Below are 26753 nucleotides of genomic sequence, written 5' to 3'. Positions count from 1 at the left end.
GATATTAGGAAGATTTTTTTTCTCTCAGGTGATGTGATGCTGGCAGAGGTTGTCCAGGGAAGCTGAGGATGCCCCAACCCTGCAGGTGGTCAAGGCCAGGTTGGATGTACCTTGGGAGTGTGGTCCAGTGTGTGGCAACCCATAGCAGAGCATCTGGAATGATATACACTTTAATATCCTTTCTAACTCAAGCCATTCTACAACTCTATGAAAATCTGTTCCAAATGACACTTTGATAAAGCCGATCCATTCATGGTGAGGTAGTGTGGAAGCAGGCAGGATGCCCCCTTCTCTGTCTTAGGTAGAGCCTATAAGTGTGGAATAAGGAAGATTTAAGTGTAGGCTAAGTGGGTCAAGTATGATGGATGGATGATCTTCATTAGCTCTGACACTTTAGCTCAACTTGGAATATAATACGTGGCCTTGAGTTTGACAGCTTAGATTCCATCTCTAGGGACCTACTGACCTGAGAGCCACAGGGAAAGAAGGGAGACTGCAGAACAATGAGAAGCATTTATTCTGGCTTGGTTGGCTGAGGATCAGCTTGGGGCATTTGAAATAGAGTGGTGGGTTTGGATTTTTCTAACAGGTGTTTGTTTTCCTTTTTCCATAGCTTTTGAGAATTTATGCAGCTCAGCCATAGACTCGAGTGCACTGAAATGAAAGTTGTTTGCTTTCTAGGTGGGAAAGAAGACTATAGTTTATCCAGTTCCCAACAAGCATTCTCATGAAAGTAATGCACAATTATAAACGATCATTTTCAATGGTGGCACCTGAATTCTTGTTACACAGCTGCTCCAGAGAACAGTGAGGCCAGTAGAAAGCTTTCCTAATGACATCTACAGGGCATAAATTAAGCTCAAAATGAGCAACTGAGTGTCCTGATTATTCTTTATTGCTCTTGATAGGCACATCCCACAAAATATGTCATATTTTGAAAAATGTATAGAAATATTAATAATATATGTATGTAAGTAATTTATATATATATAAATAAAATGTAAAGAAAGGTTTAGGAGCATAGCTGGCACTTGGAGTTGTTTGACTATGAAGAAAAAAGCCAAGTCATAGTCTGTGCTGAGCTCGGACAGTGGAAATTTACTGAGGCTGGTGACAGGGCAAAGGTCTGGAAGAGCTCCACCATAGGGGTAAAATGGTGGAAAGAGAGAGTTTAATCACAGGAAATGAGTAACCATCTGGCTGCATGTAGAGAATTAAGAGGATGAAGGTTACAACCATACTAAGGCATTTAAGTCTAGTAACTATGTAGGTCCGAGTCCTTAAATAAAACCCTCACAGACCCTAAAGCTTAGGAGTGCCTCAGGGTTTTCTCTGTCACTTACTGATGAACTGACTGATAAAGAGTGATTTGGGTTATCCTGTTGATTAACAACATCTGTTCTGTCCCTGCCAGTACGTGACACCCATCCGCCTACAGCAGTGCATGAAAAGAGAAGATGGTGTTTAACTCCTCTGGGATGTGCAGGAGTGCCCCATGTCCCACCACTCACCCTGACACGAGTGCAGTGCTGAGGTCTGCTCACAAAATCATAGAATCACAGAACGACCCGGGTTGGAAGGGACCTCAAGGATCATGTAGTTCCAACCCCCCTGCCTAGCACATAGCACATCTTTCTTCACCACTTCGCTGTTACAAATGGCAGACTGCAGAGCCAGACCTGGGCCTGCCAGGGCACTGCAGTGAGGGCAGGAGGATCAGGAGCAGCCAGCTGGGATGGCCTGACATGAGGTGGCCCACACAGCAAAGCTTTGTGGTGTAGCCGTCAGTGTAAACACTCTATACATTGGAGCTGACCCCTGCATCCACGTGGAGCCACACCAAGCGGGCAGGGCGCTGAGGCACGGCAGCCTTCATACACAGACCGTAGCACTGACCACTGCCGGGCGTTAGGGACTGGGTCAGCCCGTTTCCCCCTCACAGCCCAGCAAACACGGGGCGTTCCAGCAGCCCCGGAGAACTACATTGCCCGTCGGGCGCTGCGCTCCGCCCCTACCTTTCCCTCCTCCCTCCGTTATCGCCTCTGAGCGCCGAGCTGAGGTCTGCGGGCTGCGGGCCGGGGAGGCGCTGCCGGCCGGGGCTGCACGCGGGTGGGCGGCGGTGGAGCGGCGCGCCCGGTCCCAGGAGCGGCGGAGCGGTGTCCCCGCTGCCCGTCGCCTTGTCCCGTGGCCGCGGTGCGGCTCATGAGGTGAAGATGGTGATCCGCGTCTTCGTCGCCTCCTCCTCTGGCTCGGTGGCGGTGAGTGGGAGCGCGGCTCAGCCCGCGGGGCCGGGGCGGTGCGGGGGTCGGGCGGAGCTGTCCCAGCCGCGGCACCCGGCAGGTGCGGGCGGTCGGATGGGGAGCTGCGGGCAGGGAGCGCATCTCCGAGTGAGCAGCACTCTGCTTGACCGAAGCTCCGAGAGCTTTAATGATGTCCGTGACCGTATTTTCGTGTAAACTGACAGCTCTGGCTTCTGTGAAGGCAGTATGAATTGAAGCTTTCAATTAAATTCGTTTTCCAGTGAGAGCCATGGGAAGGACTCGGATGTAGGTGCTGTTCTCTGTGCCTCAGCAGTGAAGGCAGGAGTGTTTTTACATGTTTGCCCATCCGAAGGCTCAGTGTGCGCTCCCTTCCTTGTGCCTTTCGCTGTGTGCTGTTTGCTTTCGTTTCAGTGGCACCGTGACAGGTCTGTGTCCTGATATGTGTTGGCAGGAAAGGTTCTGAATGCTGAGTAACTGCATTACAGCTAATGACAACTCATTATCCATTTCAGTGACCAAACGAGTCAATACGGAGCGTTTTCAGAACTCCAAGTCATGCTTGTGAGGCACCAGTAGCAGGAACATCTCCTGTGTACATGTAGGTGGTCCAGCACTGCAAGCATTACTTTTATGCTCCTGTCTCAAACAACACTGCATGGTGTTATCATTTGATTTTGCTGGGGGTGGGGTCTGGGACACATAATTAACTCGCCCATATCTCCTGATCTGACCTCTCTGCAAATAGGTTATTCCTGGGAGTTTTTGGCTTTGCCCTCCCTTTCCACAACCTGCTAACAGGATGCATATGCTGTTGGTAGCAGCACTGTAGCCCATCTTTGAAAAGAAATGCACATCAGTGCTGACTTTTTTTCCCCTGTGTTTTACAACAGAACAACATATAATGACAGTTTGCATGTTGGTGATAATCAGCTTATTTTTGTATAGTCACAGTATGTCTGAGTGCAACCCAGAGAATAGGTAACGGAGGTCTGGAAGGTACTGTTAGCCAGGAGCAGAGCTGTGACATCTACTTTCTGTCTCTTCTGTTTTCCTTTTCATCATTGTTTCCACAACATCAGGAACCTTCACCATGGGTTAAGGTCCTGCTGTGCTCAGTGTTGCATCTCAAGGCCTTTATTTCTGTGGGTTTTGTGGCTGTGTCTATAGACTGTGGCTTGCTGACTGAGAAAAGTGACAAAGGAAAAGCTGTTATCAGTGGGTTGAGCAGGAAACCACACCTGGAGAAAGGGGCAGTTGCTGTATTTGTGCATCTTTAATCAGGGAAATTTTAAATATACTTTTATCCTCTAGAGCAAGCTTTCGGATTCCCTTGCTACTGCAGTGTGCTGTTGAACCAGGGATGTTTTTCTGTCCTTTTTCCTCTTCATGCCGGGCATAGGTCTGCTTTGAATGTATTTGCAAAAAGGGAGGGGTGAAGATGTTTATTTTAATAAAAGTAATATACAGCCATTTCCTCATGCTACTGGAGAAAGGGTTGATGTGAAGCAGTAAATATATTAACTCTTCTAGTCTTTTGAATACTCAGGTTGGATGTTACGTGTCAAACTGTGGTGTTTGTGAGAAATATACTGGTCCTGGAGTCAGCAAACACTCCTGTTAACATAAGTATGACCTTTCCTGGCAACTTTGATGTGTTTATTGATACAGTTGCTTGCTGCAGTTTGTTTTGAGCTAAAGGTAAACATAAGTGATAGATATACCTAGTTCTGAGAGTACAGTGCATGAAGTGGTTTGTGAGTGATTATGGAGAATGAGGAAGAGAAGTTATCAAAGTGGATGGGGAGAGACTGAGAACAGTGTGAACTTTTCCTCCCTTTGGTCATGGCCTTCTCCCTGCAGCATCTTCCTTGCATCTGAAAGTTGTTAGATCACTGAGAGGTTATTACTACTAGTATTGCTTTACAAGAAAACTTGTGAGTGTAAATTTGTTATGAGCTTGAAAGAACCCATGGTTCACAAAACCTAGTTATCTAGTTATTGTTTGAATGGAAACATTCCTGCTTTCTGAGGGCAGACTGTGGGTTTACGCTGTGTGGATGCTAAAGGAAGGTCCCTGGGTTCTCACTGTGGAGAGAGGCATGAGGCATTGTGTGTACGTGTACTCTTGTAAATAGCACCATGTTGTTTTAAGCATGCATTAGAAGGATCCAGCTGAATCACAGTGGGAAGCCTGTGCTTAGGCAGACAGGCATGTTTTTACAAGCTTTACCATCTTCTGCTTTTTCTGACCTGAATTTCTATTTGTTTCTAGACATCTGGGTCTCAAATTCCAGGCACACTGCAGGCTCTGGTGGCAGGCTTTGCTGCTCCTCTTTACTGAAAGTAATGAGTGTTATTTTGTGTTTTGGAGAAAAGCCACTTTAAAATTAGTCTTTACTTTTCTCTCCTAAAAGTGCTTCAATATTTTGAGGAAATAGTTTGTCCTTGTTTTTCACCAAATAACTCCGAGGTGACTGTAATTTAATCCACTTCACATTTTCCATTTACCAATAGAAATCCACAGTGCAGTATGTATTGACTCGGCTAAATGGTTTTCAGTGTTTTAAAGCTAGGTCCACCTTTGACAGGAAGCAAATTACTAAACTCTGCCTGGAATCCCTGCAGCTGTCTGGAAATACTAAACTGGAGGGGACTTCTTGCAGTCAGAGGACTGCAAGTTCAGGTAAAAAAGAGTGTTGTCGAAGAGCTTTCAATGGAGAAACCTCAAAAAACTGTCTCTCTTGTACTTTCTTCTCTCTAGTAATAATGTATTACCTTAGATCTTCCTTTAAGCTGAACATATATTGTAGGGGAGTTACCAGTATAGCAGAAGAGAGTAGAATCTACTCTGACTAGCTGCAAAACACTTTCCCATCAAAATATCTTCATGTTCTTGAGATGTGAAAAACAATTGAAATCAATTCTATTTAGTATACAAGAGCAAGCACTGCTCAGATATGTTCTTCATGAGAATATGTTTAAGGGAACAGCATGATACAATGAAAAAAATGGGCTTTAAAGAATGATAGAAGACTGAACTTTGATTCTAGTTATTAAAGAGAATTATGGAGATATATATATATATATATATATATATATATATAAACTAGGAAGGTTGATAAGTGTAGCTGTAGTTACTTTGTTTCTATAGTAAATATTAGTTTTATGAGATTACAACTCTCCTTTTGTTTAGGCATATTATGTAGATCAATGCATAAATGCAAACAAATTGGAGTTTTTGCTTTCTGGAATGATTTTAAACTACAGTATAAAGCATCAGAGTGCCAAAGCAATCACAGTCATATTTGGTTGGCTGGATAATGTAATTGGAGACAAATCAAAAGCTAACATTCTTAAAGTGAAGCTTATCTCCTACCGATAATAAGGACTTTCATCTCCACCCTTATTTGTACAGTCCTTGTAACTCCACATCTTTCATTATGCTTCACAGGAAGATTGTGCTTCTTGTTTAGTGGCATGCACTGTTAATGTAGAATATGTCACTTCTAGACTATTTACCATCTTATTGGCTTTGTTTTTGCCCCTCTGCATCCCCCAAAAATGCAAATGGATTTACTGGTTTCTGTCACTCTTGACCACACATTGCTGTGGCAGAGGGAGCCTGAGAGCTCATGACTGACTTCTGCCAGGTGGGGAGGTCAGTGCTGAATCATAGAATGGCCTGAGTTGAGAAGAACCACAATGACCATCTAGTTTCAACCCCCTGCTATGTGCAGGGTTACCAGCCAGCAGACCAGGCTGCCCAGAGCCACATCCAGCCTGGCCTTGAATGCCTCCAGGGATGTGGCATCCACAACCTCCTTGGGCAACCTGTTCCAGTGTGTCATCACCCTCTGTGTGAAAAACTCCCTGCTAATATCTAACCCAAACCTCCCCTGTCTCAGTTTAAAACCATCCCCCCTTGTCATATCACTGTCCACCCTCTTAAACAGCCATTTCTATTTATATGCTCCCTTCAAGTACTGGAAGGCCACAATGAGGTCCTCCTGGAGCCTTCTCTTCTCCAAGTTAAACAAGTACAGTTCCCTCGAGCTTTCCTCATAGGAGAAGTGCTCCAGCCCTCTTAGTGTCCCTTCAAGACCCTCACCAAGAGCTCCACATCCCTCCTGTAGTCGGGGCCCCAGGCTGCGATGCAGTACTGCAAGTGGGGCCTCACGAGAACCAAGCAGAGGGTGACAATCACCTCCCTCTCCCTGCTGGCCACTCCCCTTTTAATGCAGGCCAGAACACAGTTGGCCTTCCAGGCTGCAAGCACACACTGCTGGCTCATGTCCAGCTTCTCGTTCACCAGGACTGAAGGCTCTGTCTGGTCTTCACCTTAAGGACCTTCTGTGGATCTCTCTCAAGTCTGTATTCCAGAGAAGCCCAATTTCCAGGTGCATCCTCCTTCCCTATAATAGAGCACCAAGAACTTCCATACAGTGGTTCAGAGACCTGGAGGAATGTGTATAGCAGGGAGCCCAGCAAGAGCCCTGGACACAAGAATACACACGGAATTCAGACCCTTTGAATGTGGTATTCATTGCCCATCTGTTGCACCATTCTGTGGTGCTCCAGTGCTTTTCAAATATTTACCTTTCTTCTTGGCAGGTAGATTATGTCAGAAACAATGTTACCTCGTAGGAATTCTTGAGACTAACTACATATTAACATGGGCAGTGGGACTGTTAGTGACCTTTGTTTGCAATTGTAGCTGTAATGTAACTTCAAAGGAGGTATTGTTCTGGTGAGGTTTCCGAGGACTGGAGTGTGTGCTTTGGCTCTCCATATACTGATCTGCTTTGTATAGACATATGGTTAAATGCCTTTAACTGCTGTATAATGCCATTCTCGTCAAAGACTTAGCCCACTGTTTTAAATATATTCTAATTGTCAGGAAGAAAAGAAAAAGTATTACATAGTAACTTGCTTATTTTAAGAAGTTCCTCTCCCCTGCTCCCCTTCATTCATTTATTTTAATTCTTAATAGAGTATAGCAGTGTGAAAGTGATAGTGAGCTGTTCTCCTTAATCTTCTATCTGTACCATCAAAGCCTGGAAAAGCTTTCTTATAACTCTGGTCATAGTACCGGTGATCACAGGAGATTGCATACAGCAGAATATGGTTATGTTAATTAAGTTGAAGTAATTGAATTTACTAAAGTAATAACTAGCTTGTGTGCAGTTTAATGGTATGAATGACTTTTGGAATATTTTATATTCCACGTTGTTTTGGGAACTGAAAATCAATTGGTGCCCCCGACTCACCTGCCTGTTCTCCATAGAGCACAGCCCAAGGGGAGAGGCAGAGAATGAAGTACATGCCACTCTTCAGGTATCCTTGTTTTGTTATCTGGTGCTAAGGCACCAGCATATAAACTGCCACACTTACAACTGTCATCATCACATAATTCTCTGCCAGCACTGCTCCTGCAGAGTCAAGCTCCAAGAGAGGGACAGGCAGCTCTCATGCTGTGAACGCATTGGATCACTGTAACTGCTTGCTTCAGTGAAGCTGAACTGGAGCTCTTAGTACTGAATAACCTCATCTGGTGAATTCAGATTGAAGGCAGTGAGCTTTCCATGTGCAGTTTGCTACAGGCTCAGTGTTTTTCTTCTTGTTGCTACAAAGACCACTCAGCCAGGGGACTCTCAACTCAATTCTGCTACTTTTATACACTGCTGTTGGCTCCAGCTTTGATTTGCTCTAATACCATTTGCAAACAATGTAGTGTTCTCACTAGCAGAATGGAGACATGAACTTTGGGATGTAATCTTTTGTTTAAAATGAAAGAATTGGAGTGTTGGTGGTAAGGCTGTGTTGGGCTACTGAGGCTCTATCTATGTGCAAAGCATTGCGAGGGAGGGAGGGCTGGCTGCGTGATTTACAGGGCTCCTTCTGGAGGAGACCTTAATTTCCTGTAAAGTGCATGTTCTGGTGGACTAGAAACAAATAACTGCAATTCTTGTGAAAACACATATTTTCTGCATTCCTGAATACTTCCCTGCTTTTATTATTTAAAGATTTATAGGTAAACTTCAAGAGACGAGGAGGGCTTACTAGTAAAGATAAAAGTGTACAGCTGAAGTTAATAGTAGTACCAAAGATCAGAAAACAAATCTACACATGGCAAGAGGATAAATTTATTCAAAGTATCAAAGTATTCAAACCTTTCTTAGTACTTGTAACTACTTGTAGTTACTAAGAAAGTACTACTTAGCGTGTATATATATATATATATATATATATATATATATATGTATTAATGTATGCATTGAATATTCTGGTTCTTGTCAGAGGTAAATATGTGTATGCTATATATGCTCACTGTTATATAAATCCATTTCACTTGTTAAATGAATGCTATTGATTTAAATGAATATCAAAGCGGAAATCAATTCTAAGATGCATCCTGTCACTTGCCCTCTCTTAGATTCTCTCTTCTACTTTTTCAGTTTATTTATTTCAGATGGTTTGTACTCATATGAACCTGAAGAGCAATTAGGATTTGTGGAGAAATGATCAGCATTTCAGGACACTCTTTGCTGCAGACAGTCAAGACCTCTTTTGTCTTTAGCTAGCAGCCTGAGTCAAGTTGGAGGTATAGAGCTGTTACTAAGCTGGTAACCTAGGCTGTATCATTTTACCAGCAAATTCACTGCAGGGCAATGATTTCCTCAGCTGCAGCCTCCAGTGCTGGCTCCTAAGGGGATCTGTCTCAAATGAAATACTATGATCTTTGTTTTGCATGAGGTGTGTAAGTTTGATAAGAAAAGTAATGAGCGCAGAAATGTTGTAGCGCTCGGAAACTATCCCTAGTTAAAATCTACTGTGTGTGTCCAAAACCACCGTCAAGTTTCAGCAGGTCAGTGTTTTCTACCAGCTTAACATTTAGATAGTTAACATTTAGCAAGTCCCCGAAGCTGGCACATTTCATACTTGGTAAGATGAAGGGAAACGTAGAGATGGTGGTGCTGTTTTCTCCCTGTCAATGAAAGCAGTTTGCACTTGCTTTTGATTCTAACGTTTGGAAATGAAAATCAGATTAATTTCAGTGGGACTTATGAAGATGAGCAGTATGACCTGATTTTTCTCAAAATGCTGGCCAACTTCAAGTGCTTTGAGTGGAGGAGGGGATAACTGAGGTATAAGAGCAGCATGCGAACTCACTGAACATGGTATTCCTCCCAGAGAGAGGTACCATGTGTGCAAAGCTCTTTGTCTTTTGGACCAACATATTGGGGGTGAAATCTTTTGGGTTCTATTCTTGCAAGGCTATGGCAGTCCTTCCATTTGGAGGTGCTGCTCCAAGACCTATTCATCACCAGTCAGACTGGGTTGAGTATAAAACTTGTAGATCATAGAATCATAGAATTACTCAGGTTAGAAAAGACCTTGAAGATCATCAAGTCCAACCGCAGTCTAACCAGTACCCTAACTCTAAAGACCCTCTGCTAAATCATATCCCTGAGCACCACATCCAAATGTCTCTTAAACACAACCAGGGATGGCGATTCAACCACCTCCCTGGGGAGCCTATTCCAGAACCTAACCACCCTTTCTGTAAAGAAGTTCTTCCTAATATCCAACCTAAACTTGCCCTGGCACAACTTGAGGCCATTTTCCCTCGTCCTGTCACTTGTCACTAGTGAGAAGATGTCATACTTCTCAGGTGATTGGTGCTGTAGTGATGAGGAACTTTCCAAAAATGAGTTATCTCTATCTTCCTGTTAGTGGTGGAAGAGGGAAACAACTGGATTTTAGATCAGTGAACAAGCATGTTTCACTTGCATTTAATACTGTATGACACTGCGAAGTAATTGAGTTTGGCAGAGAAAAGAGTAGCTGTGTTGCTGGCTAATTTATGAAGAGAAACTCTTTGGAGGCACAGGTTGTTCAGTGACTCATGTTAATAATCAGTAACAGCATGCCCTTTTGTTTCTGCCCATCTCCCCTGGGTAGCACAGAGCTTGTCCTGGCAGTTAATAGTTCCAGGAATCCTCGGTACTTTAGTTATCCTGCGGTAAAAGAACAAATCTCCATCACTCCTGCTAAGAGAGTTTGGAGAACTGTAGGATGTTTCTCCTTTCAGTATGAGGAGTAGACTTGTAGAAGCTAATGCCTAAGAAAAACCTCTGCAAATCTATTGATCTACCTTTGGAGTATTTATGTAAGTGTGGATTTCTGCATGGAGACTAACTTATCTTGGTGTATATGTATGATAGATGCTAACTTAGTGAAATCTAAACACTGTTTTTTACGTCCACAGAAGAGTGAAAACAACAATGTTGCTGTGTCTCACGCTGGCTGCCCCAAAATGCACCAGTATCTGCCTGGGTACTGCCAAAAATTTATTTGAATGGGTAAACCTTGTAACATTGTAAATGGAAGTATGTCTGTTGTGTTAAATACAGTGCTAAAGCTGTGATGCTAACTCGGCTCTATTATTCTGAGTGTCTGGCCTGTGCTTAAGAGCTTTTCTTATGTAACTCATTCAGAAAATGAGACATCTTCAAGACGTCACATAAGTTACACAAGTTTAAGTATTCACCAACGTAATTGTCGTAGCTGACAGGGACAAATGGTGGCATAACTGTTTCCTTTCCTCTGGATGAGGAAATGAAATGAAAGGATATCTCAGGGTTCTGAAGAGCTCTGACAGGGCTGGCAGGGGCACTTTCAGACCTCACTGCTGTAACTTCAAGGTTGCTTTTTTTCCTGTTGTAAAGCCTCTGGAGAGACAAAAATGTCTCTTTGCTTGCAGCCCTGTGTGTCTGCCTTTGTGGCTGTTGAAAATGGGCTGGTAACAGTTGGAGCTGTGAAACTGAGCATCCGAGTACAAAGACATGTCCGGCTTTGCCACTGCTGCAGGGTGATAGCTGTTGGCAAGAGGGGAGCAGCAAGCTTCTGCTTGCAACAAAGCCATCAACAACCACAGCATCTGGCTTTCTGAACATCCTATTTTGTGGACTGTTCTGTCACAAACTCTGCTGGCAGAGTTTCTGTTGGAGTTTTTGTTTGTAAGCAGAGCTCTGAAACCGCAAACATGTACTATGTGTCAAATCCAAATCAAAGCACGTGATTGTGTATGTGTCCCTCACACATGATGATAAATTCTTCCTGCTTGCTTTTGTCTTTTCAAGCTTTTACAGAGAGACAAAGCTTTGTTTGCCTTTGCATGCCAGGACGTATAGCCCACTGGGATCCTTTTTACCAACCTTTTAACACAAATCCCTTGAATTAACCAGGTGGATCCCTCTGGGAGCAAGAGAACATGACAGCAAAAATATCTGCAATGTTTCATTGATGGAAGTTCCATCACAACACTCATGAATTAGTTTATTTCTTGATGTTTCCATACGCTGCCGAGTATGATATTTGGTATCATCTGTGCTCTCAAAATTTCTGAGTGAATATCTGGAACGCTTTCAAACTCAGTGCTTACAAATTAATAAAAGACTGGCTTCTTAATAGTTGAATTGGGTCTTTGCTTTTCAGATAAAGGCAAATGAGTTTTCATATGCCAATTTGAAAGAAAGCTTTCTTTGATCTGATAAACAGTGAAGTATTATCAACCAAAACCTGTTTTTCTGTAACTTTGGGGCTAGTGAAATTTTCACCCATCTGACCTAAACACACAATTATGCATGAAACATTTGATCTGGATCTGCATCTCCTATGGTCAGACAATCTTCTGAACCATCTCTGTCTGAGTGACCTGATATGTCCATATGGAAGCAGGGGCAGGAGCAGCATTTGAAGGAGTTAGATAGCATCAAATTGTTCAGGAGGAGCCTTGTAGGAAGCCAGCACTTGTTAGAAAGGAGAAGCAGAACTAGTCTCTGATCAGAGAAGGCAGCTGCCTAATGGCCCTGCTCTGCAGGAAGTCCTTCCTGCTCAGTGAGGCTGATTTGCCTGTGGCAAGGACTGGTTTCTAGCAAAGATGCCATGCATCAGGCCCTGTGGAATCTGAAACTATTTGGGTTGTACTGATTGATACCTTGTGTGGAGGAGACTCCAGCTGGCTTCACAGGCCTGCAGTGTACCTGCAGTTTGTGGGATAGCAATCAGGTGGCTGCTTTGCTGGGGGGATCAAGAAAGGGATCTGCAGGCATATAAAAGAGAAAGCGGTGTGTACATCCAGGAGCTGTAAGAAGATGTAAGCTATGTGGGCATAGTTGAGTTTGTTGATAGAGAAAAAGCACTGATGTTTGTTAATAAAGTTATAAGCCTCATTCTGCTCTCAGTTGAAGCAGAGGTAATTTTGTTATTGATCTGAATAATAGCAGTGGCAATCAGGTCTTGTTTAGAGACTGATATCAACAAAATCCATCATCCTAGCCTCACGAAAGCATATTTCTAGAACTTTTCTGTAATGCCACCCTATTTTATCTAAAACCTGACATTCATCTGGAGCCACTAATGTATTTTTTTGTTGCTATTCCGTATACTGCTGGGAAAACCTTTAAATATTCTTAAAAACTTCGCTCAACCAATTACAAATGACTGGTGCTGCTGTTGCTGCTGTCACTTCAAAGTGCATTATCAGGGGCATGTTTATCTAGCTGGCAATGGCGTGCCTGTGCTGTGCGGATAGTGTCTTTCAGAAGAGAAGGGTGGACATAGACAACTTCATTGCACAATCTTGTTTTTGACATTCTTGGGAGCATTTTGGGATCCTGATGTCTCTGATCTCTCAGGATCAGAAAGCAAATAAACGCAAGCATTGTCTTTCAGAGGGAAAGGCAAGATGTCTTTTCTAAGTGTTTGAGGTGAATTAGGCCCTCAAATGGACAGAGGATCGGTGTCTGTGTGAGAAAAGTGCAGATACAAGTTGGTATTGATGTGGGAGCAGGGTTCTCCATAAAACCCAGCATGTCCTTTTGGGCTAGACAGTACTTTAAACTGGTCTTGCAGCCTGCCTTAATGTCTCTTTGAAACTCTAGGAGACTGTGAGGATGCTTCTGTCTATGGCATCATGTGGCTCCACATTCTGAGACAACAGTGAGCTGATGAGCAACAGTGAGAGCTCCAGCTGGGTGCTGCACTGCAGGTCCTGAGTGGTGACATTCAGAGACCCCACCCTGACAAACAAAGCTAATTTAATTACTTGCTCCACCTTGGGTGCTGCTAGGTGCCTTTTTGTGTTCTAATAGATAAATATTCCTGCACCACTGGGTTTTGATGAGAAGGAAGAAATGTGACCTACTTTTTGTTCTTTTCCAAAGAGTTTGCTTTTATATCTCATCTGCAGTACATACAGAAAATACAGCTGGGAGTGCTTTCTTCATTGTTACAAAACAATGTGGCTGATAAATACATTGAACTTGTTGTGAACTGGTTCTGTGCTCTGCTGACTCACCATGTCACACACACATACACACACAAAAAAAAGGGGGGTGGGAGGGAAAGGCAATTGTTTGTTTTCATCTTAAAAGTCTGGGTGATAAACATATTACATAACAGGGAGAGTCTATGAATTTGTTAAGGGACTCTTTTGTGTTTTTTAAAGTAAAAACTTTAATTTTTCTTTGTAGAATTTGAGCATTACAACACTTGCATACCTTCCAAAACACGCTTATGAAATGGCTCTCTTCTGTTTTTTTTATCACTCTAAGCAACTACCAGATATTTAGTTCATTCTAAGAAAATAAACTAGACATAGCTATCATGCTTTATTTTCCACCAAAAAAAGATCATAATTCTACCAAGCAAACATGATTCACATTAAGTGACACCTCTAAGACTCTACAGATTTTCAGCCACAGCAGTATTGAACTTATGTATACCAAGCCTCTCCCTGCTGTACCAACTGGGGGAGACCCTGTGAGATTCAAAGATAGTTTTTCTGCTCTGCGCTATAAGGCTGAGAATTGAGTTTACAATAGTTCTAAACTTGGCAGTTCTCAACTACTTTACTAAACTAGGACTTTACTGGGAAGAAAGGATAACCTCCAGAATCTACCTACGGAAATCAAAAGAAATAAGCATGTGAATGAACATGATGTAATGTGAAGGTCAAAGAACAGCTTGCATTTTCTAAGGAGGCAAACTCTCCTATAGTTTGAGAGAGGTGAATGACTAAGGATTTCAGTTGTCATACTTGTGTTTATGCTTATGTGGCCTCAAGTTGTGCCAGGGCAAGTTTAGGTTGGATATTAGGAAGAACTTGTTTACAGAAAGGGTGGTTAGGTACTGGAATAGGCTCCCCAGGGAGGTGGTTGAATCGCCATCCCTGGTTGTGTTTAAGAGCCGTTTGGATGTGGTGCTCAGGGATATGATTTAGTGGAGGGTTTTTAGAGTTAGGGTACTGGTTAGGCTGCGGTTGGACTTGATGATCTTCAAGGTCTTTTCCAACCTGGGTAATTCTATGATTCTATGATTTTGAAAAGGAAGATGGATGTTTCTTGTTGGAAGAGTTTCTTTCACAGTGCTAAAAAACTTGCTATAAACATGCCAATTTGACAAAAGAGAACAAGTTTAATGTAGAATACTAAACAGGAGTTCTGAATTATTCTCTGGCATGTTTGCGAGATGTCTGTTGGAAGAATGCATGAAAATAGAACCTTCATTTTAACCAGTCTCTTGAATCACTGAAACATATGGTAAATCACGAACAAAAACATCTATCTCTTGAACAAAGTCAGCTGCCAGCCATGGTTTGGAGTGTTAGTATTTCGAAATGAGTTATTCTAGTCCTGCAGGATGGTTTCTTTTGGAAGACAGAGCTGAAAACATGCTTTATGAATCCCTAACATCTTGCAGGCTGCTCATAGATCCATAGAATCATTGAGATTGGAAAGGCTGCTAAGACCATCACCGTCTAACAGTCAGCCCATGCCTACTGTGCTCACTAACAACTGATGCTGTCTTCTGTTCTGTGCTGGCCACCAGGACCCCAGAGTCACTGGGACTTCCAAGGTCTGGCTCAGCTCCTGTTGCAAAGTCTCCAGGTCTTGCTTTGTATTAGCCAGCTTTGATTTCCACAATCAGTGGTATTTTCTGGTTTTACATTGATGGAGCAGAATACAAGTTCATGTCATTGACTGGAAGATAGATCCAGATGATGAGCAGTAATGAGCCAAGATTTGGGTCTCATAGCATCTAGTTTCGTCGTCTCTGTCACAGATTTACATGTATGTAGATTTTCAACACTACAGGAATACATTGCTCCTACTGTGAGAAGAAATGATAGAATCAATTATTTCATTCATGTACACCACTGATAGGTCTTGTTTCCTCAGAAGAAATCAAAAGAAGTAAACCCGAGACTGACTTGAAAGGCTTTCTCAGTTACATGCAGCTGAAAGTTACTCTGCATGGCGGTGCTGATAGTTGGTAATTCTGTAGAACCTTGTGGTGTCTGGATGAGGAGCTACAAGATATGGCTTAGTAGCTTGTAGTAGCAATGGTAATGGAAGGATGGTTGGACTGGATGATCTTGCAGGTCCTTTCCAACCTTGTGATTCTATGATTTTATGATTCTCTTTTTTTTCTTCTTGGTCTTTCCCCTTTCTGTCTGGTCTCTGTCTATCTCTGCTTCTCTACTGTGTGTGTTTTAAATAACAAACTTTCGCCTTCAACTTTCAGTAGAAACATGTCTATACAAAGCCAGGCTGGATGTGGCTCTGGGCAACCTGGTCTAGTACTTGGCAACCCTGCACATAAATGGGGGTTGAAACTAGATGATCATTGTGGTCCTTTTCAACCCAGGCTATTCTACAATTTAAATGCATTTTATCACAGTTCCACATCTAACAATATGAAGGTGAGGCTAGTAGTCTTAAAACCCAAACCTGGCTCAAACTGTAACTGCATTTTGGAAATGCTGGACTCTTGCAGAGGCAGCCTACTGTGTATTGCGCACAGGTGAAGGTGTGCAGATTGCCTGGCAAAGCAGCCTCTCAGCAGCTCCCAGGGATCTGCAGACTAATTTTGCATTAAGCTGAGCAGATTGCCCTCCCAGCTTCATAAGTATTTCATATGGTATGTCCTTAATTATGTCTCTGTATGCAAGCGGCTGATTGCTGCTAGTGTAGCCCTGGGCACTGCAGGCTGCATGTGGCTGCTGCTCAGGGGCTGCTCTATTTATTTTCAGGCTGAAATATTCTGGGGTCAATATTTAGGATTTTGAAATATGAATATATATAGCTTTTCTTCAGGGTGAAATGTTGTGCTGTGTGTGGGTCTGTTCTGAGGAGACTCCTCTATCATGTGTAATGCAGTAGCTGCTATGGCTGTTAGCCATTTATGTAAGTATTCCCACCAGCAAAGAATGCTGACTTACTTTTTTTTTTTCCCCCTGTCCTCCTCCATCAAGCCACAGTTGCTCTGCACCTTTTTCCCCAGGTATATGGTTGTGCTCTGTTTTCCTGTGCCAAGAACAATGAATTAATCATATGAATTTTTGTGTCGCAGCCCTGCCGTCTCTCTGCAATAAAAAATTGCCAGGGCCACTTGTGCTCTCCAGCCAGGCAGAGAGAGATGTTCAGCAGAAGGTCAGCTGCTACATGCTGCAAACATAGTGGAACTGAGAGTATCTGTGTGTTAGTCTGTCAGAGTGTGCAAGATGACGCTGGAAATTCTCAGTGCAACAATCCCTTTGGGTATACTTTTGTGACTTAAAAAGGCAAAGGCTCCAGATCTGGTGTTTTCAGCTATGGCAGGGAGCTGGGTTGTGTTAAAAAATGCTGCTTTTTCAGTTTATATTTCAGAGACATGTTGCTTGTTGTGCTTCTGCTGAGCCATATTCTTGGGGTGTGGTTTTGCTACTGATAAAGACTGAGCAGATGGTGGTATGGACCTGACTGCTTCTCTCTCCCTTGTCCAACTGGTTCCTGCATTACGCTGCTGCAGGGGAAGCTATAGGAGCTGCAGGATAGGAGGGAGCAATATTGCACCACCTCCGTGACAGCCAACAGTGAGATCTGCTTAGCTGTGTCATCGTGCTGCATACTGAAGGTGCCCCTGCCCAATGCATTGCATTCCAGTCTCAGCTGAGTCAGTGAGGGCACAGCATGGCTGCTGCAGCACTGGGGTAGGGGAGTGGATCAGGAGAGACTGATGGGCTTCAAGGAGAAGGAAAGGAGCAGCAGGACCACCTCTGTCTTGAGATACCCAGGTCTCAATGGACTTGCTTTAACTTTCAGACTTCCAAAGTGCGTTTGTGGTCTCCTGTCTAATTTTGCTGAATTTCTAGACCATTCTGGGCATGATTTGTGATGATAACATCCTCATTTTGTTATTCTGCTGTTAAGGGAAAAATAGGTATTTTGTTTTTACTGGATGTCACTGTTCAGGTTATCTGTGAGATAGTTAAGCATTGACTTGAGCTCATTTAAGTTGTATGGAAAACAGTAATCTTATGGTAGAAGAGTTTTTTCATTCTAACAGAAAAAAAAACATGGAAGTGGCTGAAATCTGCAGGTGAGGTGAATTCTGAATTGAAGCAGGCAGGAATTTTAAGCAAATGCAATCAATGAACTTTAAGAACAACTTAAAGAATGTGGTAGGTTCTCTGTCATTTGCAGTTCAGGAATGGAGCTTAGGGGAAAACAATTTACAAGAAACTTCCTGCTTCTAAGAGAAATTAATTCTTGGATGCTAAAGGTCAGACTGGATAATCCCAATGGTCTGGCCTGAGAATGCCTTTGAGGCATTTCTGCACAGCAGACTGTGGTGCAGTCTCCTGTACCTGCTTTACATCAGCACAAAGAAATAAAAGCTAGGGGAGAAGGCCCGTGTACATTAGCTGAGGTAGGCTTCCTTTGTAGACTGAGCTACTGAATTAGTGATTAACTGATTCCATCAGTTATGTATATAAGAACACACAGATGATTATTGCTGTTTTTTAATCCACCTAAGCAAACTGTTCTCCAATGCAGGGATAAATGGAGATGTCTTTGGGTGTTTCTTTCCTGCCTTGTGTTCCTGAATAGAAATGTAAATTGAAAGCAAGACTAAATCCATGAAAACAGTTCAGAAAACAATCATCCTGCTTAGAACACTGAAGACAGCTGCTGGATTATCATTGCAGACTTATAACTTAGAATTTTCTCCATCGTGATAGAGAGAGAGCATCATGCAAAGAGACACTGATTTTGTTTCACAATCAATGTTGCTGCTTAATAAAAAGAGATGATAGAGCCTGTTCCTGTTTGTACTTATGGATAATATTAATTTTATGACTACAAGGGAATTTAAAAAACAAATCTATGTTGAATTTTGCACTCTGAGATGTGGTGCATAGGATGCATATGGAAGCTGGAGTCTCATGGAATACAGAATGAAGTGTGGAGGAGTTTGAGATTTCACAGGGGGTGTTTATTTTGGTGGCTTATCTTTCAGCATCTTCTGCTACTTTAAGATGTATTAAAAGCAAAATGTTTTGGTGTTAAGGTGGACTGTTGTATAAGAATACAAATGCTTTCACAAATTGTTGTATAAATAGCCATAAGCTGAGGTTTTGTGATCGTGGTATTTCTGATTGTATGAACACTTTTTTCGCTTTAAGTTGCATTGAGCTCTGGAAAGCCAGGAAGAAGCAATATGCAAAGCTTAGTTGTATGAAGAGGACTAAAGCACACACCTAGACAGTTTGTTATATGAGGCTGCATTGATCTTCCCTGAGCTCTGGGCAGGAGCTCAGGTCCTCTGTGTAGGCTAGTGAGGAAGGAGGAATTACCATTGGCCTCTGGGGCGTGTTGGCCTGCTGAAGGCTTCGTACTGTTGAATGCTGGAGGCTTTTTTAGCTTGGAGTAATCACAAACAAGAACTACAGGCAGGATTGTGAGGCTGACGCATGCCTGGGGCACAGATCCAGTTGTATGGGAAGACAAAGATCCTGTGGTTTTCTTGGGGAACAATCAGCTGGCTTCTGTTGTGGCAGATACTCTGAGCATCAATCTTAAACAACAAGGCATAATTTAATAGGATTTCTGATGCTTTCTCTTGCTCCAGTTTACAAACTTCAATCAAATCACTTGGGGTAGGAGATGATGTTGCTTCTCTGCCTAAAATTTTTCAAGGCATTTTGTTTCAATTTATACAGCTGGCACATCCACAGCTGATAACTCCTGCAGATGTCGTGTGCAGAATTGCAAAGCCTCTGGCTCAAAAAACCCCCAACGATTTATTTCCCTTCAACATCTTAATTAGTTTTATAAAAATAAAAGGGAGAGATTAGGAAGTGTGTGATTGTGGGGGAAATCTTATGGTGTGAAGGGTAAAATGTGAGGTAACTGCTTAAAACTAAGCTGCAGTTTACTTTATAGTGTACTGGAAGACAGCAGATGAAATGGTAACATATACAGCAGAATGTGGCCTGGGTATGGAGAGCTTTGCCAAGGCTGATTTAGCCTCACAAACAGCTTATGGGAGTGATTTCCATGTCACAGTGTGCCAGGGATTGTCCCTACAACCTCCATGAGAAGTGCAGGTCCAAAAGCCTTGGTTAGGGCATGCTGTTGTGCACTGGGATTCTGCTATGTCAGCTGGACCAGCCTGTGGAGCTGATGGATTCCATAGGGGCAGAATTCAGGTTGGTTTAAGCAGTGCATCATTGCAAACAAATGACATCTCCACATGTTGCTTTAGGTGTCTAAATTCTTTTAAAATAAATGCTTCATAATCACAATTAAAATAAAATAAATTCTACTTTGGTCCCCTCTTGAAGCTTTGCTTCTACATTGGCCATAGATTTCCTTATCACAGTTAAGGATAAGGAGGGAGGCAATAGAAGCTGTGTTTTGGTGCCAGCAGTGATGACGATGCAGTAATTTACCTGTTGTTGATGCAGTATTACTTTCATACTAGTTTTGGAGCTGTCTCCTGTATGAAAAAGCAATTCTTTTTACCGTATGCCAAAAAACAAAAACAGCTTATGTAAGAAATGGAGAAAAAAACATCAACCAAAAAAAAACAAGTATAAACCCACTTAGAAAGGCAGTAATCATTTAAGACTTGGTTTATTGAGATGGCTACTCTCTTTGATCAAGTGAGCCATGATACCATCACTGTTACCTCCAAAAGCTGTGTGTTTTTGTGCTGCGTTTAGATGGATGCAGTGGGCAGTGTGACAAGAGCAGCTAGCATGTGCACTTTAAAAATCCTGATTTCCAAATAGTATTTGGGTCATATGATGCCCGCAGGCATGATTCATCCACCTGGGCTTTATGCCAATCACCAACTGTGTGGATACAACACTCCAGGAATACCGTAAAATTATTAAAGTGATGGTTTTTTTTCTTCAAATAATGCTGTTGTTTATAGCTGTAAAAGCAGAGCATATAGCTTCCTTCTGAAGGAAATAGTTTCATTAAGCAGATGCAGAAAATACAAAATGAACTGAAGAGAATGCAGGGCAGGTTGAGACAAATGAGCATAGCTAGTTTTCCTCAGCCTGCAGACTTCCTTTTCAAAGCTTGCTGTCTTGCTATCAAATCCTGTTGGAGGCAGAGGTAGTCTTCACCTGATGGATCTTCTTGAAGCCCTACAAGCTGCTAAGAGCTGACCTTAGTTAGATGCAATGAGCTAAAAACTGTTGGTGTTTTGCTTCTTTTAGGCTTTTGTATAAAGATGATAATCTCTTTGGAAGAAATAAACCCCATACTTCTTTGGAAGGAATAAACCCCAATCTGTACCTAATGCATTTTTTTGTGTGATAAAATTAATTTTCAAGAGGTGAAATCATGCTTATTTTTAGACACGTGCATTATGCTGACAGACGCTGTTAATTAAAGATTCAACAAGACATGGTTCAGGGAACCATGGAGCTGCATTTTTAAAAGATATCTTGGTGTCTAGGAAAACAAATATGCACAACCAATGGTTTTTTTCTTCATGTGTGCCAACATATCTATCTCAGTGGTCCCCTATAGGAGTGGACTCCTCTCAGACTTGCCAAAGTTGCTTACCTTACATTCTGTCTGCCTTTATGTTTCAAAAACATAGCCCCCAGTGGTTTTGAAAACTTAACTATACCTTTTAACTTCTACTTGTTAGTCTCACACAGTTCATTTATTTATCTTTTTAAAGATTCATCTTGAGAGTAAGGGCTGAAAATTCCACAGTGGAACTGGAGAGACAGCCTGATAAAAATGGAATGAGGAGGTATAACCTCCATCAACTTGTAGAGAAACAGCAGTGTTTAATGCTTAAAAACTTAAAGCTGAAAAATAAAAATTCCCCTCTTTGTTCCTGAGTTCTTGACTTTCTGTCATGTGGAAGTACTCAGGTTTGTAAGCATATCTGGGTTATGGTTGACTTGCTCTGATGTATTTTTTTTCTTTCGTCTAGATAAAGAAGAGGCAACAAGATGTGGTGAGGTTTCTGGAAGCCAATCGCATAGAGTTTGAAGAAGTGGATATCACAATGTCAGAGGAGAAAAGACAGTGGATGTATAAAAATATTCCTGAGGACAGGCAGCCTGCGCAAGGCAATCCATTGCCACCACAGATATTCAGTGATGATCGGTACTGTGGAGTAAGTAGTGCTTACTGTTGTCAGCGGGTAGCGTGGTTGCATACCTTAGTATGTTGGAACTGCAGGATTGTTGATTGGCTTGAGTTGGAAGGGACCTTAAAGATGATCTAGTTCCAACCTTGCTGCTATGGGCAAGATTGCTGACCACTAAATCAGGCACTAGAACATCTTGCCCAAGGCCCCTTCACATGGACATAGGGCAGCTGACTATAACCCTCTGGCTTCAACCATCCAAGCAATTCTTTATCCACTTAATAGTAAACCTTCAAATGCATACTTATCTGATTTAGAAATTAGAACGTAATGTGGGACCACATCAAAGGCACTGTTTATCCTTGGCCTTTTAAATAGGCAAAATTTGCTGTTGAGCTTCTTCAGTAGCACTGGACTAATGCACAACCTGTTGGTGGTACTCTTCTTTGTAAGACCACCAGAATCTGGTGAGTTCTTGTTTTGCTACTTGAGGCTAGAAAAAAATTCAGAAGGAAATCTTTGGTACAGCAAAAGAGAACACTGACTATATTGAGTCATATTGTCATTATAATTAAGCTCACTCTGTGTTGATGTTGTAGTGTAAATTTTCATTTATGCCCAGAGAGCCTTTGTAGTCTGAGTCTCGAGGAAAAATGAATACCATTTGCTACTCAATTTGTGAAATAGTTTTATTTCTTCCCTTAAGAAAAGCAGCTTGACACTTTTTCTGCTGAAAAGCTAATAAGCTTGAGCACTTGTGAATCTGACAACAGACTGATGGGTGGACTTATTTCTCTGATGGTGTGAGCTGCAATAACATCTCCATCAGCTAGTGCAAGCTGAAGTGGTAACCTTGGACTGATACATAAAGAATGGCTCCATATGGATGTTTTACTTCCCCACTTAGCCTGCAGCCCTGAGTCTTAGGTGCTTTTGTATTCTGTGAAAACCTTCCCAGAACTTAGAACAAAGGGTAAAAAGATCATAGTTGTGTCCTCTCTGCCTTTCTTCATTCATTTGTACTTAAACTGTATGCTTTGTATGTCCTTCTGGAGGCAGGTTTTAAGGTACTTAACTGTCTGGTGGGACACAGGGAGGTTTGGTGTGTCAAACTATATATGTCAAGAAGTGATTTTGTAAGGTTTGTATGTGAATTCAACAGGAGGATGAAACCAGAAAGTTTGTGTCCGGGTTGTAGTAGATGAACCAGGGTAAATGTGGATACAATGAGATGAAGAAACATCCAAGATGGTTCTAACTCACTCCTGTCTGACTCTACTGTAGTGCAAGTAAGCTGCTGCTGACTGATGGATCATTCAGATCTGCTGAGAACCTGTCAGCTGCACTGTGATGGCTAGCTTAATGCAGGAAGAGCACAAAAACTGATTCAGGATCGTCTGCAATAAACAAATTACACAGAATTGCAGGGGTTGGAAGGGACCTCAGGAGATCACTGAGTCCAACAACACTCCTGCTAAAGCTGGTCCCCTACAGTAGGTCACACAGGTAGGCACCTAGATGTGTCTTAAATATTGCATGTTTGTATGGAACTTCCTATGCTCAAATTTTAGGCCATTCCTTTTGATAACACACCTCTGAGAAGAGCCTGGCCTCATCCATTTTCCCCCCACCTCCCTTTAGATATTTATAAGCATTAACCAAATCCCCTCTCACCAAATTGTATACAATTAACAGCTAATTGGCTTTTTTGAAGCAAGATATTTAACATCTGTCTGATAGGTGAACAAGGCCAATGCAGGACCTCCTACCTCAGCTATTTGACTCATACCTTCCTGCTTCCGGATATAAAATATCCATTGAAGAAAGTTATCTGGGACATGGATGAGATTTTTATATTCTTGTAGCAGTTCCTCACTTGTGGAAATCAGCATTCATGTTGTTCAGTGTGATTTTTCAGTGTGATATATTACCTGGGTAATATAGTGTTCTAAGCAGTTGTTTCATATAAATTCTTCATCTTTGCAGATTTCTTTATAGTGTGTTTTAAACAAGTCTTAGAAATTGCAGTTTGGAATTAGCAAGGCTGAAGATGGCATGCAACGTGTGAGATGATCTTGTTTATCTGCTCAGCTGATAGCTCCTTTGGTTGAGCAGAGTTAATCCTATTACTAGACCTCACTGGCTACATGAACCCCTTCAAGGAGCAAACATACTTTGAAAAACAAACAAACAAACATATATGTTTTCTGGGATGAAGGAAAAAGCATGTGTTGGATCTCCAAAGTTCATCAGTTATCCTGCCGGCTTTATTTAATGAAGTTCTCAGGTAACAGGGGAAGCCGAACATTAGGTAGGAGACAAAGGAGGTCAGTGTTAGAAAGAAGCTCGTAATATCGTAGAAGTTAGGTGAAACCAACATGCACTGCACATCATGTCTCCTTTTCAATTTCCACAGTGTGGATTTTCATTGGTTAATCTTTACATAATGAGAAACAACAGCAACAAAATGCTGTTATATAACTTAAAAACTAAATTAAAAAATAACCACAAAAATTTTGTTAAATTTAATCTTAATTCCTGATTTGTATTCAGCCAGTTTCTAATCCAATATGCTCTATTAACTTCTACAGTCTCAGCATGCTACCTGGAGCTACCCATGTACTCATTCTGACTTACACTTATCACTGACTTATCACTGACAATACAGATTTAGAATGCAGACTGGCCAGATCCTTTGCTGTTTCCATAAAAATATGAAGGCTAGACACAGAAAAGCAAAATATACCATTATTCACAGTTTCAAGAGAGACTCCTGAGAGTTTGACATAGGAGCCTTGAGTACATGATGACTCTCCCCCAAACAAACGCACAGAATACAGGCAGAGGGATCTTTCTGACATTAACAGACAAATTCCATGTTTTGAAGCATAAGTGAGACAGTGATGTAATTGCAGATATGATCATTAATCTCTCTTGTCTTTTTCTTAATCTTCTAACAATTCTAACTCTCCATTTTTTTGGTAAATAGCTTTGCTAATAGGACATTGAAATAGGAACATTTTAAGTGTGAATCATTTTTTTATTTCCTATGAGCAAGCTTGATAAGAGCTGAGAGCACACAATAACGCAAATCATTTTACTGATAATCCAGTACTATGTCATAGCAGTGACACTATGATAATTTGCATGTTTTTGTGACTTCACAATCGGTTGTTTCATCTTAGTGACATTGCTGTAACATTGTATGTCTGTGGGAGAAGTCTGTATCTCAGACACTGTACACACAAACCTCATTTAATTTACAGTGGTATAAATCTGAGATGACTACAGTTACCTTGCTATAGCTAGTATAATGGAAGGGTTAGGAAATGTCAGTGCTTGAGTGCACGCTCCTTATATACTTTGCATATGGAAAAGTAAAATTAAGGTGCTTTGGAAAAGCTATAAAAACTGTACTTTTTTTTCCTTGGAAGGCACCATGTGGCCTTTTGGAGGCATGATTCTAGTTCTCTCCATTGCTAGAGTGTAGATTGCCATTATAATTTTATATTAAACATCCCTCTCTACTATTTTTCAAATGAGTTTTTACTGGAGTCCTTGTGTACGATAATGGAGGACAGAACAATGACTTCCTCCTTCTCCACTAGCATCTAAGAACCTATATATATTCTTTCTCACTCACCTCCCCTTCTCCCACCACCCTCTCCTAGCTTTCTGCCCAGGGCAAGTGAGTGTGGAATGGGAGGAACAAGAGTAAAAGAACTCATGGGTTGAGATAGAGAAAGTTTAATAGGTGAAGGAAAAGGGAGAGGATGGAGCAAAAAACTAGTGGTGCAAAGGCAATCACAACTTTGAAAAGGGAATAAATGTCAACCTAGTCTGAAAGCAATCTATCTCGAAAGAAAAGCACTCCCTCCCCAGTTTTACTGCTTAGCACAATGTTGTATGGCATTCAGTATCTATTTGGGCATCTGTCCTAGCTGTGTATGCTCCCAACCTGTTGCCCACTCATTGTGGGAGTTAAGAAGGGAGCACAATGAGAAATGGAAAAGGCTTGGCTGCTGTGCAAACACTGTGGAGAAATAGCAAAACATTGGTGTGTTATCAATGCTATTTCAGTCACAGACCCAAAACAAAGCATCATAGTATGAAGACAACCCCATGCCAGCCAGATTATTCCTTATTCCGTACTATTTGTTGCCTATATCCAATACATCCTCAACACCCTCCTCCCCCCTAGTCTTTTTATGTATATATCATAAGTATCATTCAGTTACTCTATGGGCCATCCCCATCAGATGTCCATTCAGTTCATTTTTCTATGACTTGGAATCCATCTGTTATGGTGGGCATTCAGGAGAGGTGTAGGGTTGGATTGTGGGGCACCAAAACTAGATCAGGTTTGGTCACTGGCACACTTACCCATTCCTTTACAAGGCTCACACACCTTGACACTCAATAATTGATTTTCTCAGGTCATGTTCCTGGACAGCATTTCCAACTGACTTCAAAATTTTATGTCAAGTCATGGCTTCAGTGCATACAATAATAATCAGCAATCTGGTTACATAGGGGTATTCAAGAAACTGGGAGGCCACTGTGACGTGGGTGGGAACATCTGCCCTGGAGAAGCAGAAGATTTCATTCTCCCTTCTTTCACAAAGTGGCTTCTGGAGTAGAGGAGAAAGAACTATTTGCCAATTGTCTCTACAAAATGGTTCCCAGAGTACTGGGATGGCAGCAGTGCAGGAGCCATATACTAGATTAGGCTGGAGGCCAATGCTTTTATCATAACTTTCCCAGGCATAGCAAAATTAAGTGATAACACAGCAAAAGCTGAAAGCAGCCATTAACAACCCTTTGCATTTGATGTACAGAAAGAAAAAGGAAAAAGCAATGGAGCAAGCAAGGGAAAAAAACAATGCTGAGAACAGACAAGTCAGCACTGTGAACAGCAGCAGCAATAGCCTGACAAGTAACAGCTACATAAAGAGCTTTAAGTTTATTCTAGCACACTGTTATCAAGTCTCTTGCTGTCTTGAACTGTCTTGAGTACCTGTTCAGGAGCCAAAGCAG

The 26753-nt window shown here is 41.9% G+C and overlaps 1 protein-coding gene across 1 annotated transcript in view; it reads left to right on the top strand.

Annotated features, from left to right (window-relative positions):
• Positions 1-1895: 1895 nt before the first annotated feature.
• SH3BGRL2 (SH3 domain binding glutamate rich protein like 2) overlaps positions 1896-26753 on the top strand; it is a gene marked incomplete at its 5' end in the record, with an annotated part of 39216 nt that continues 14358 nt past the window's right edge. Inside the window, 2 exons of the mRNA XM_032443489.1 lie at positions 1896-2258; positions 21558-21743. Coding sequence (XP_032299380.1) covers positions 1896-2258; positions 21558-21743 — 549 coding nt within the window. The remainder of the gene's footprint in view (positions 2259-21557; positions 21744-26753) is intronic.

The sequence above is a fragment of the Coturnix japonica genome, chromosome 3, assembly GCF_001577835.2.
Source record: "Coturnix japonica isolate 7356 chromosome 3, Coturnix japonica 2.1, whole genome shotgun sequence".
NCBI classification, from domain to species: domain Eukaryota; kingdom Metazoa; phylum Chordata; class Aves; order Galliformes; family Phasianidae; genus Coturnix; species Coturnix japonica.
This window is presented reverse-complemented; position numbering and strand designations above follow the sequence as displayed.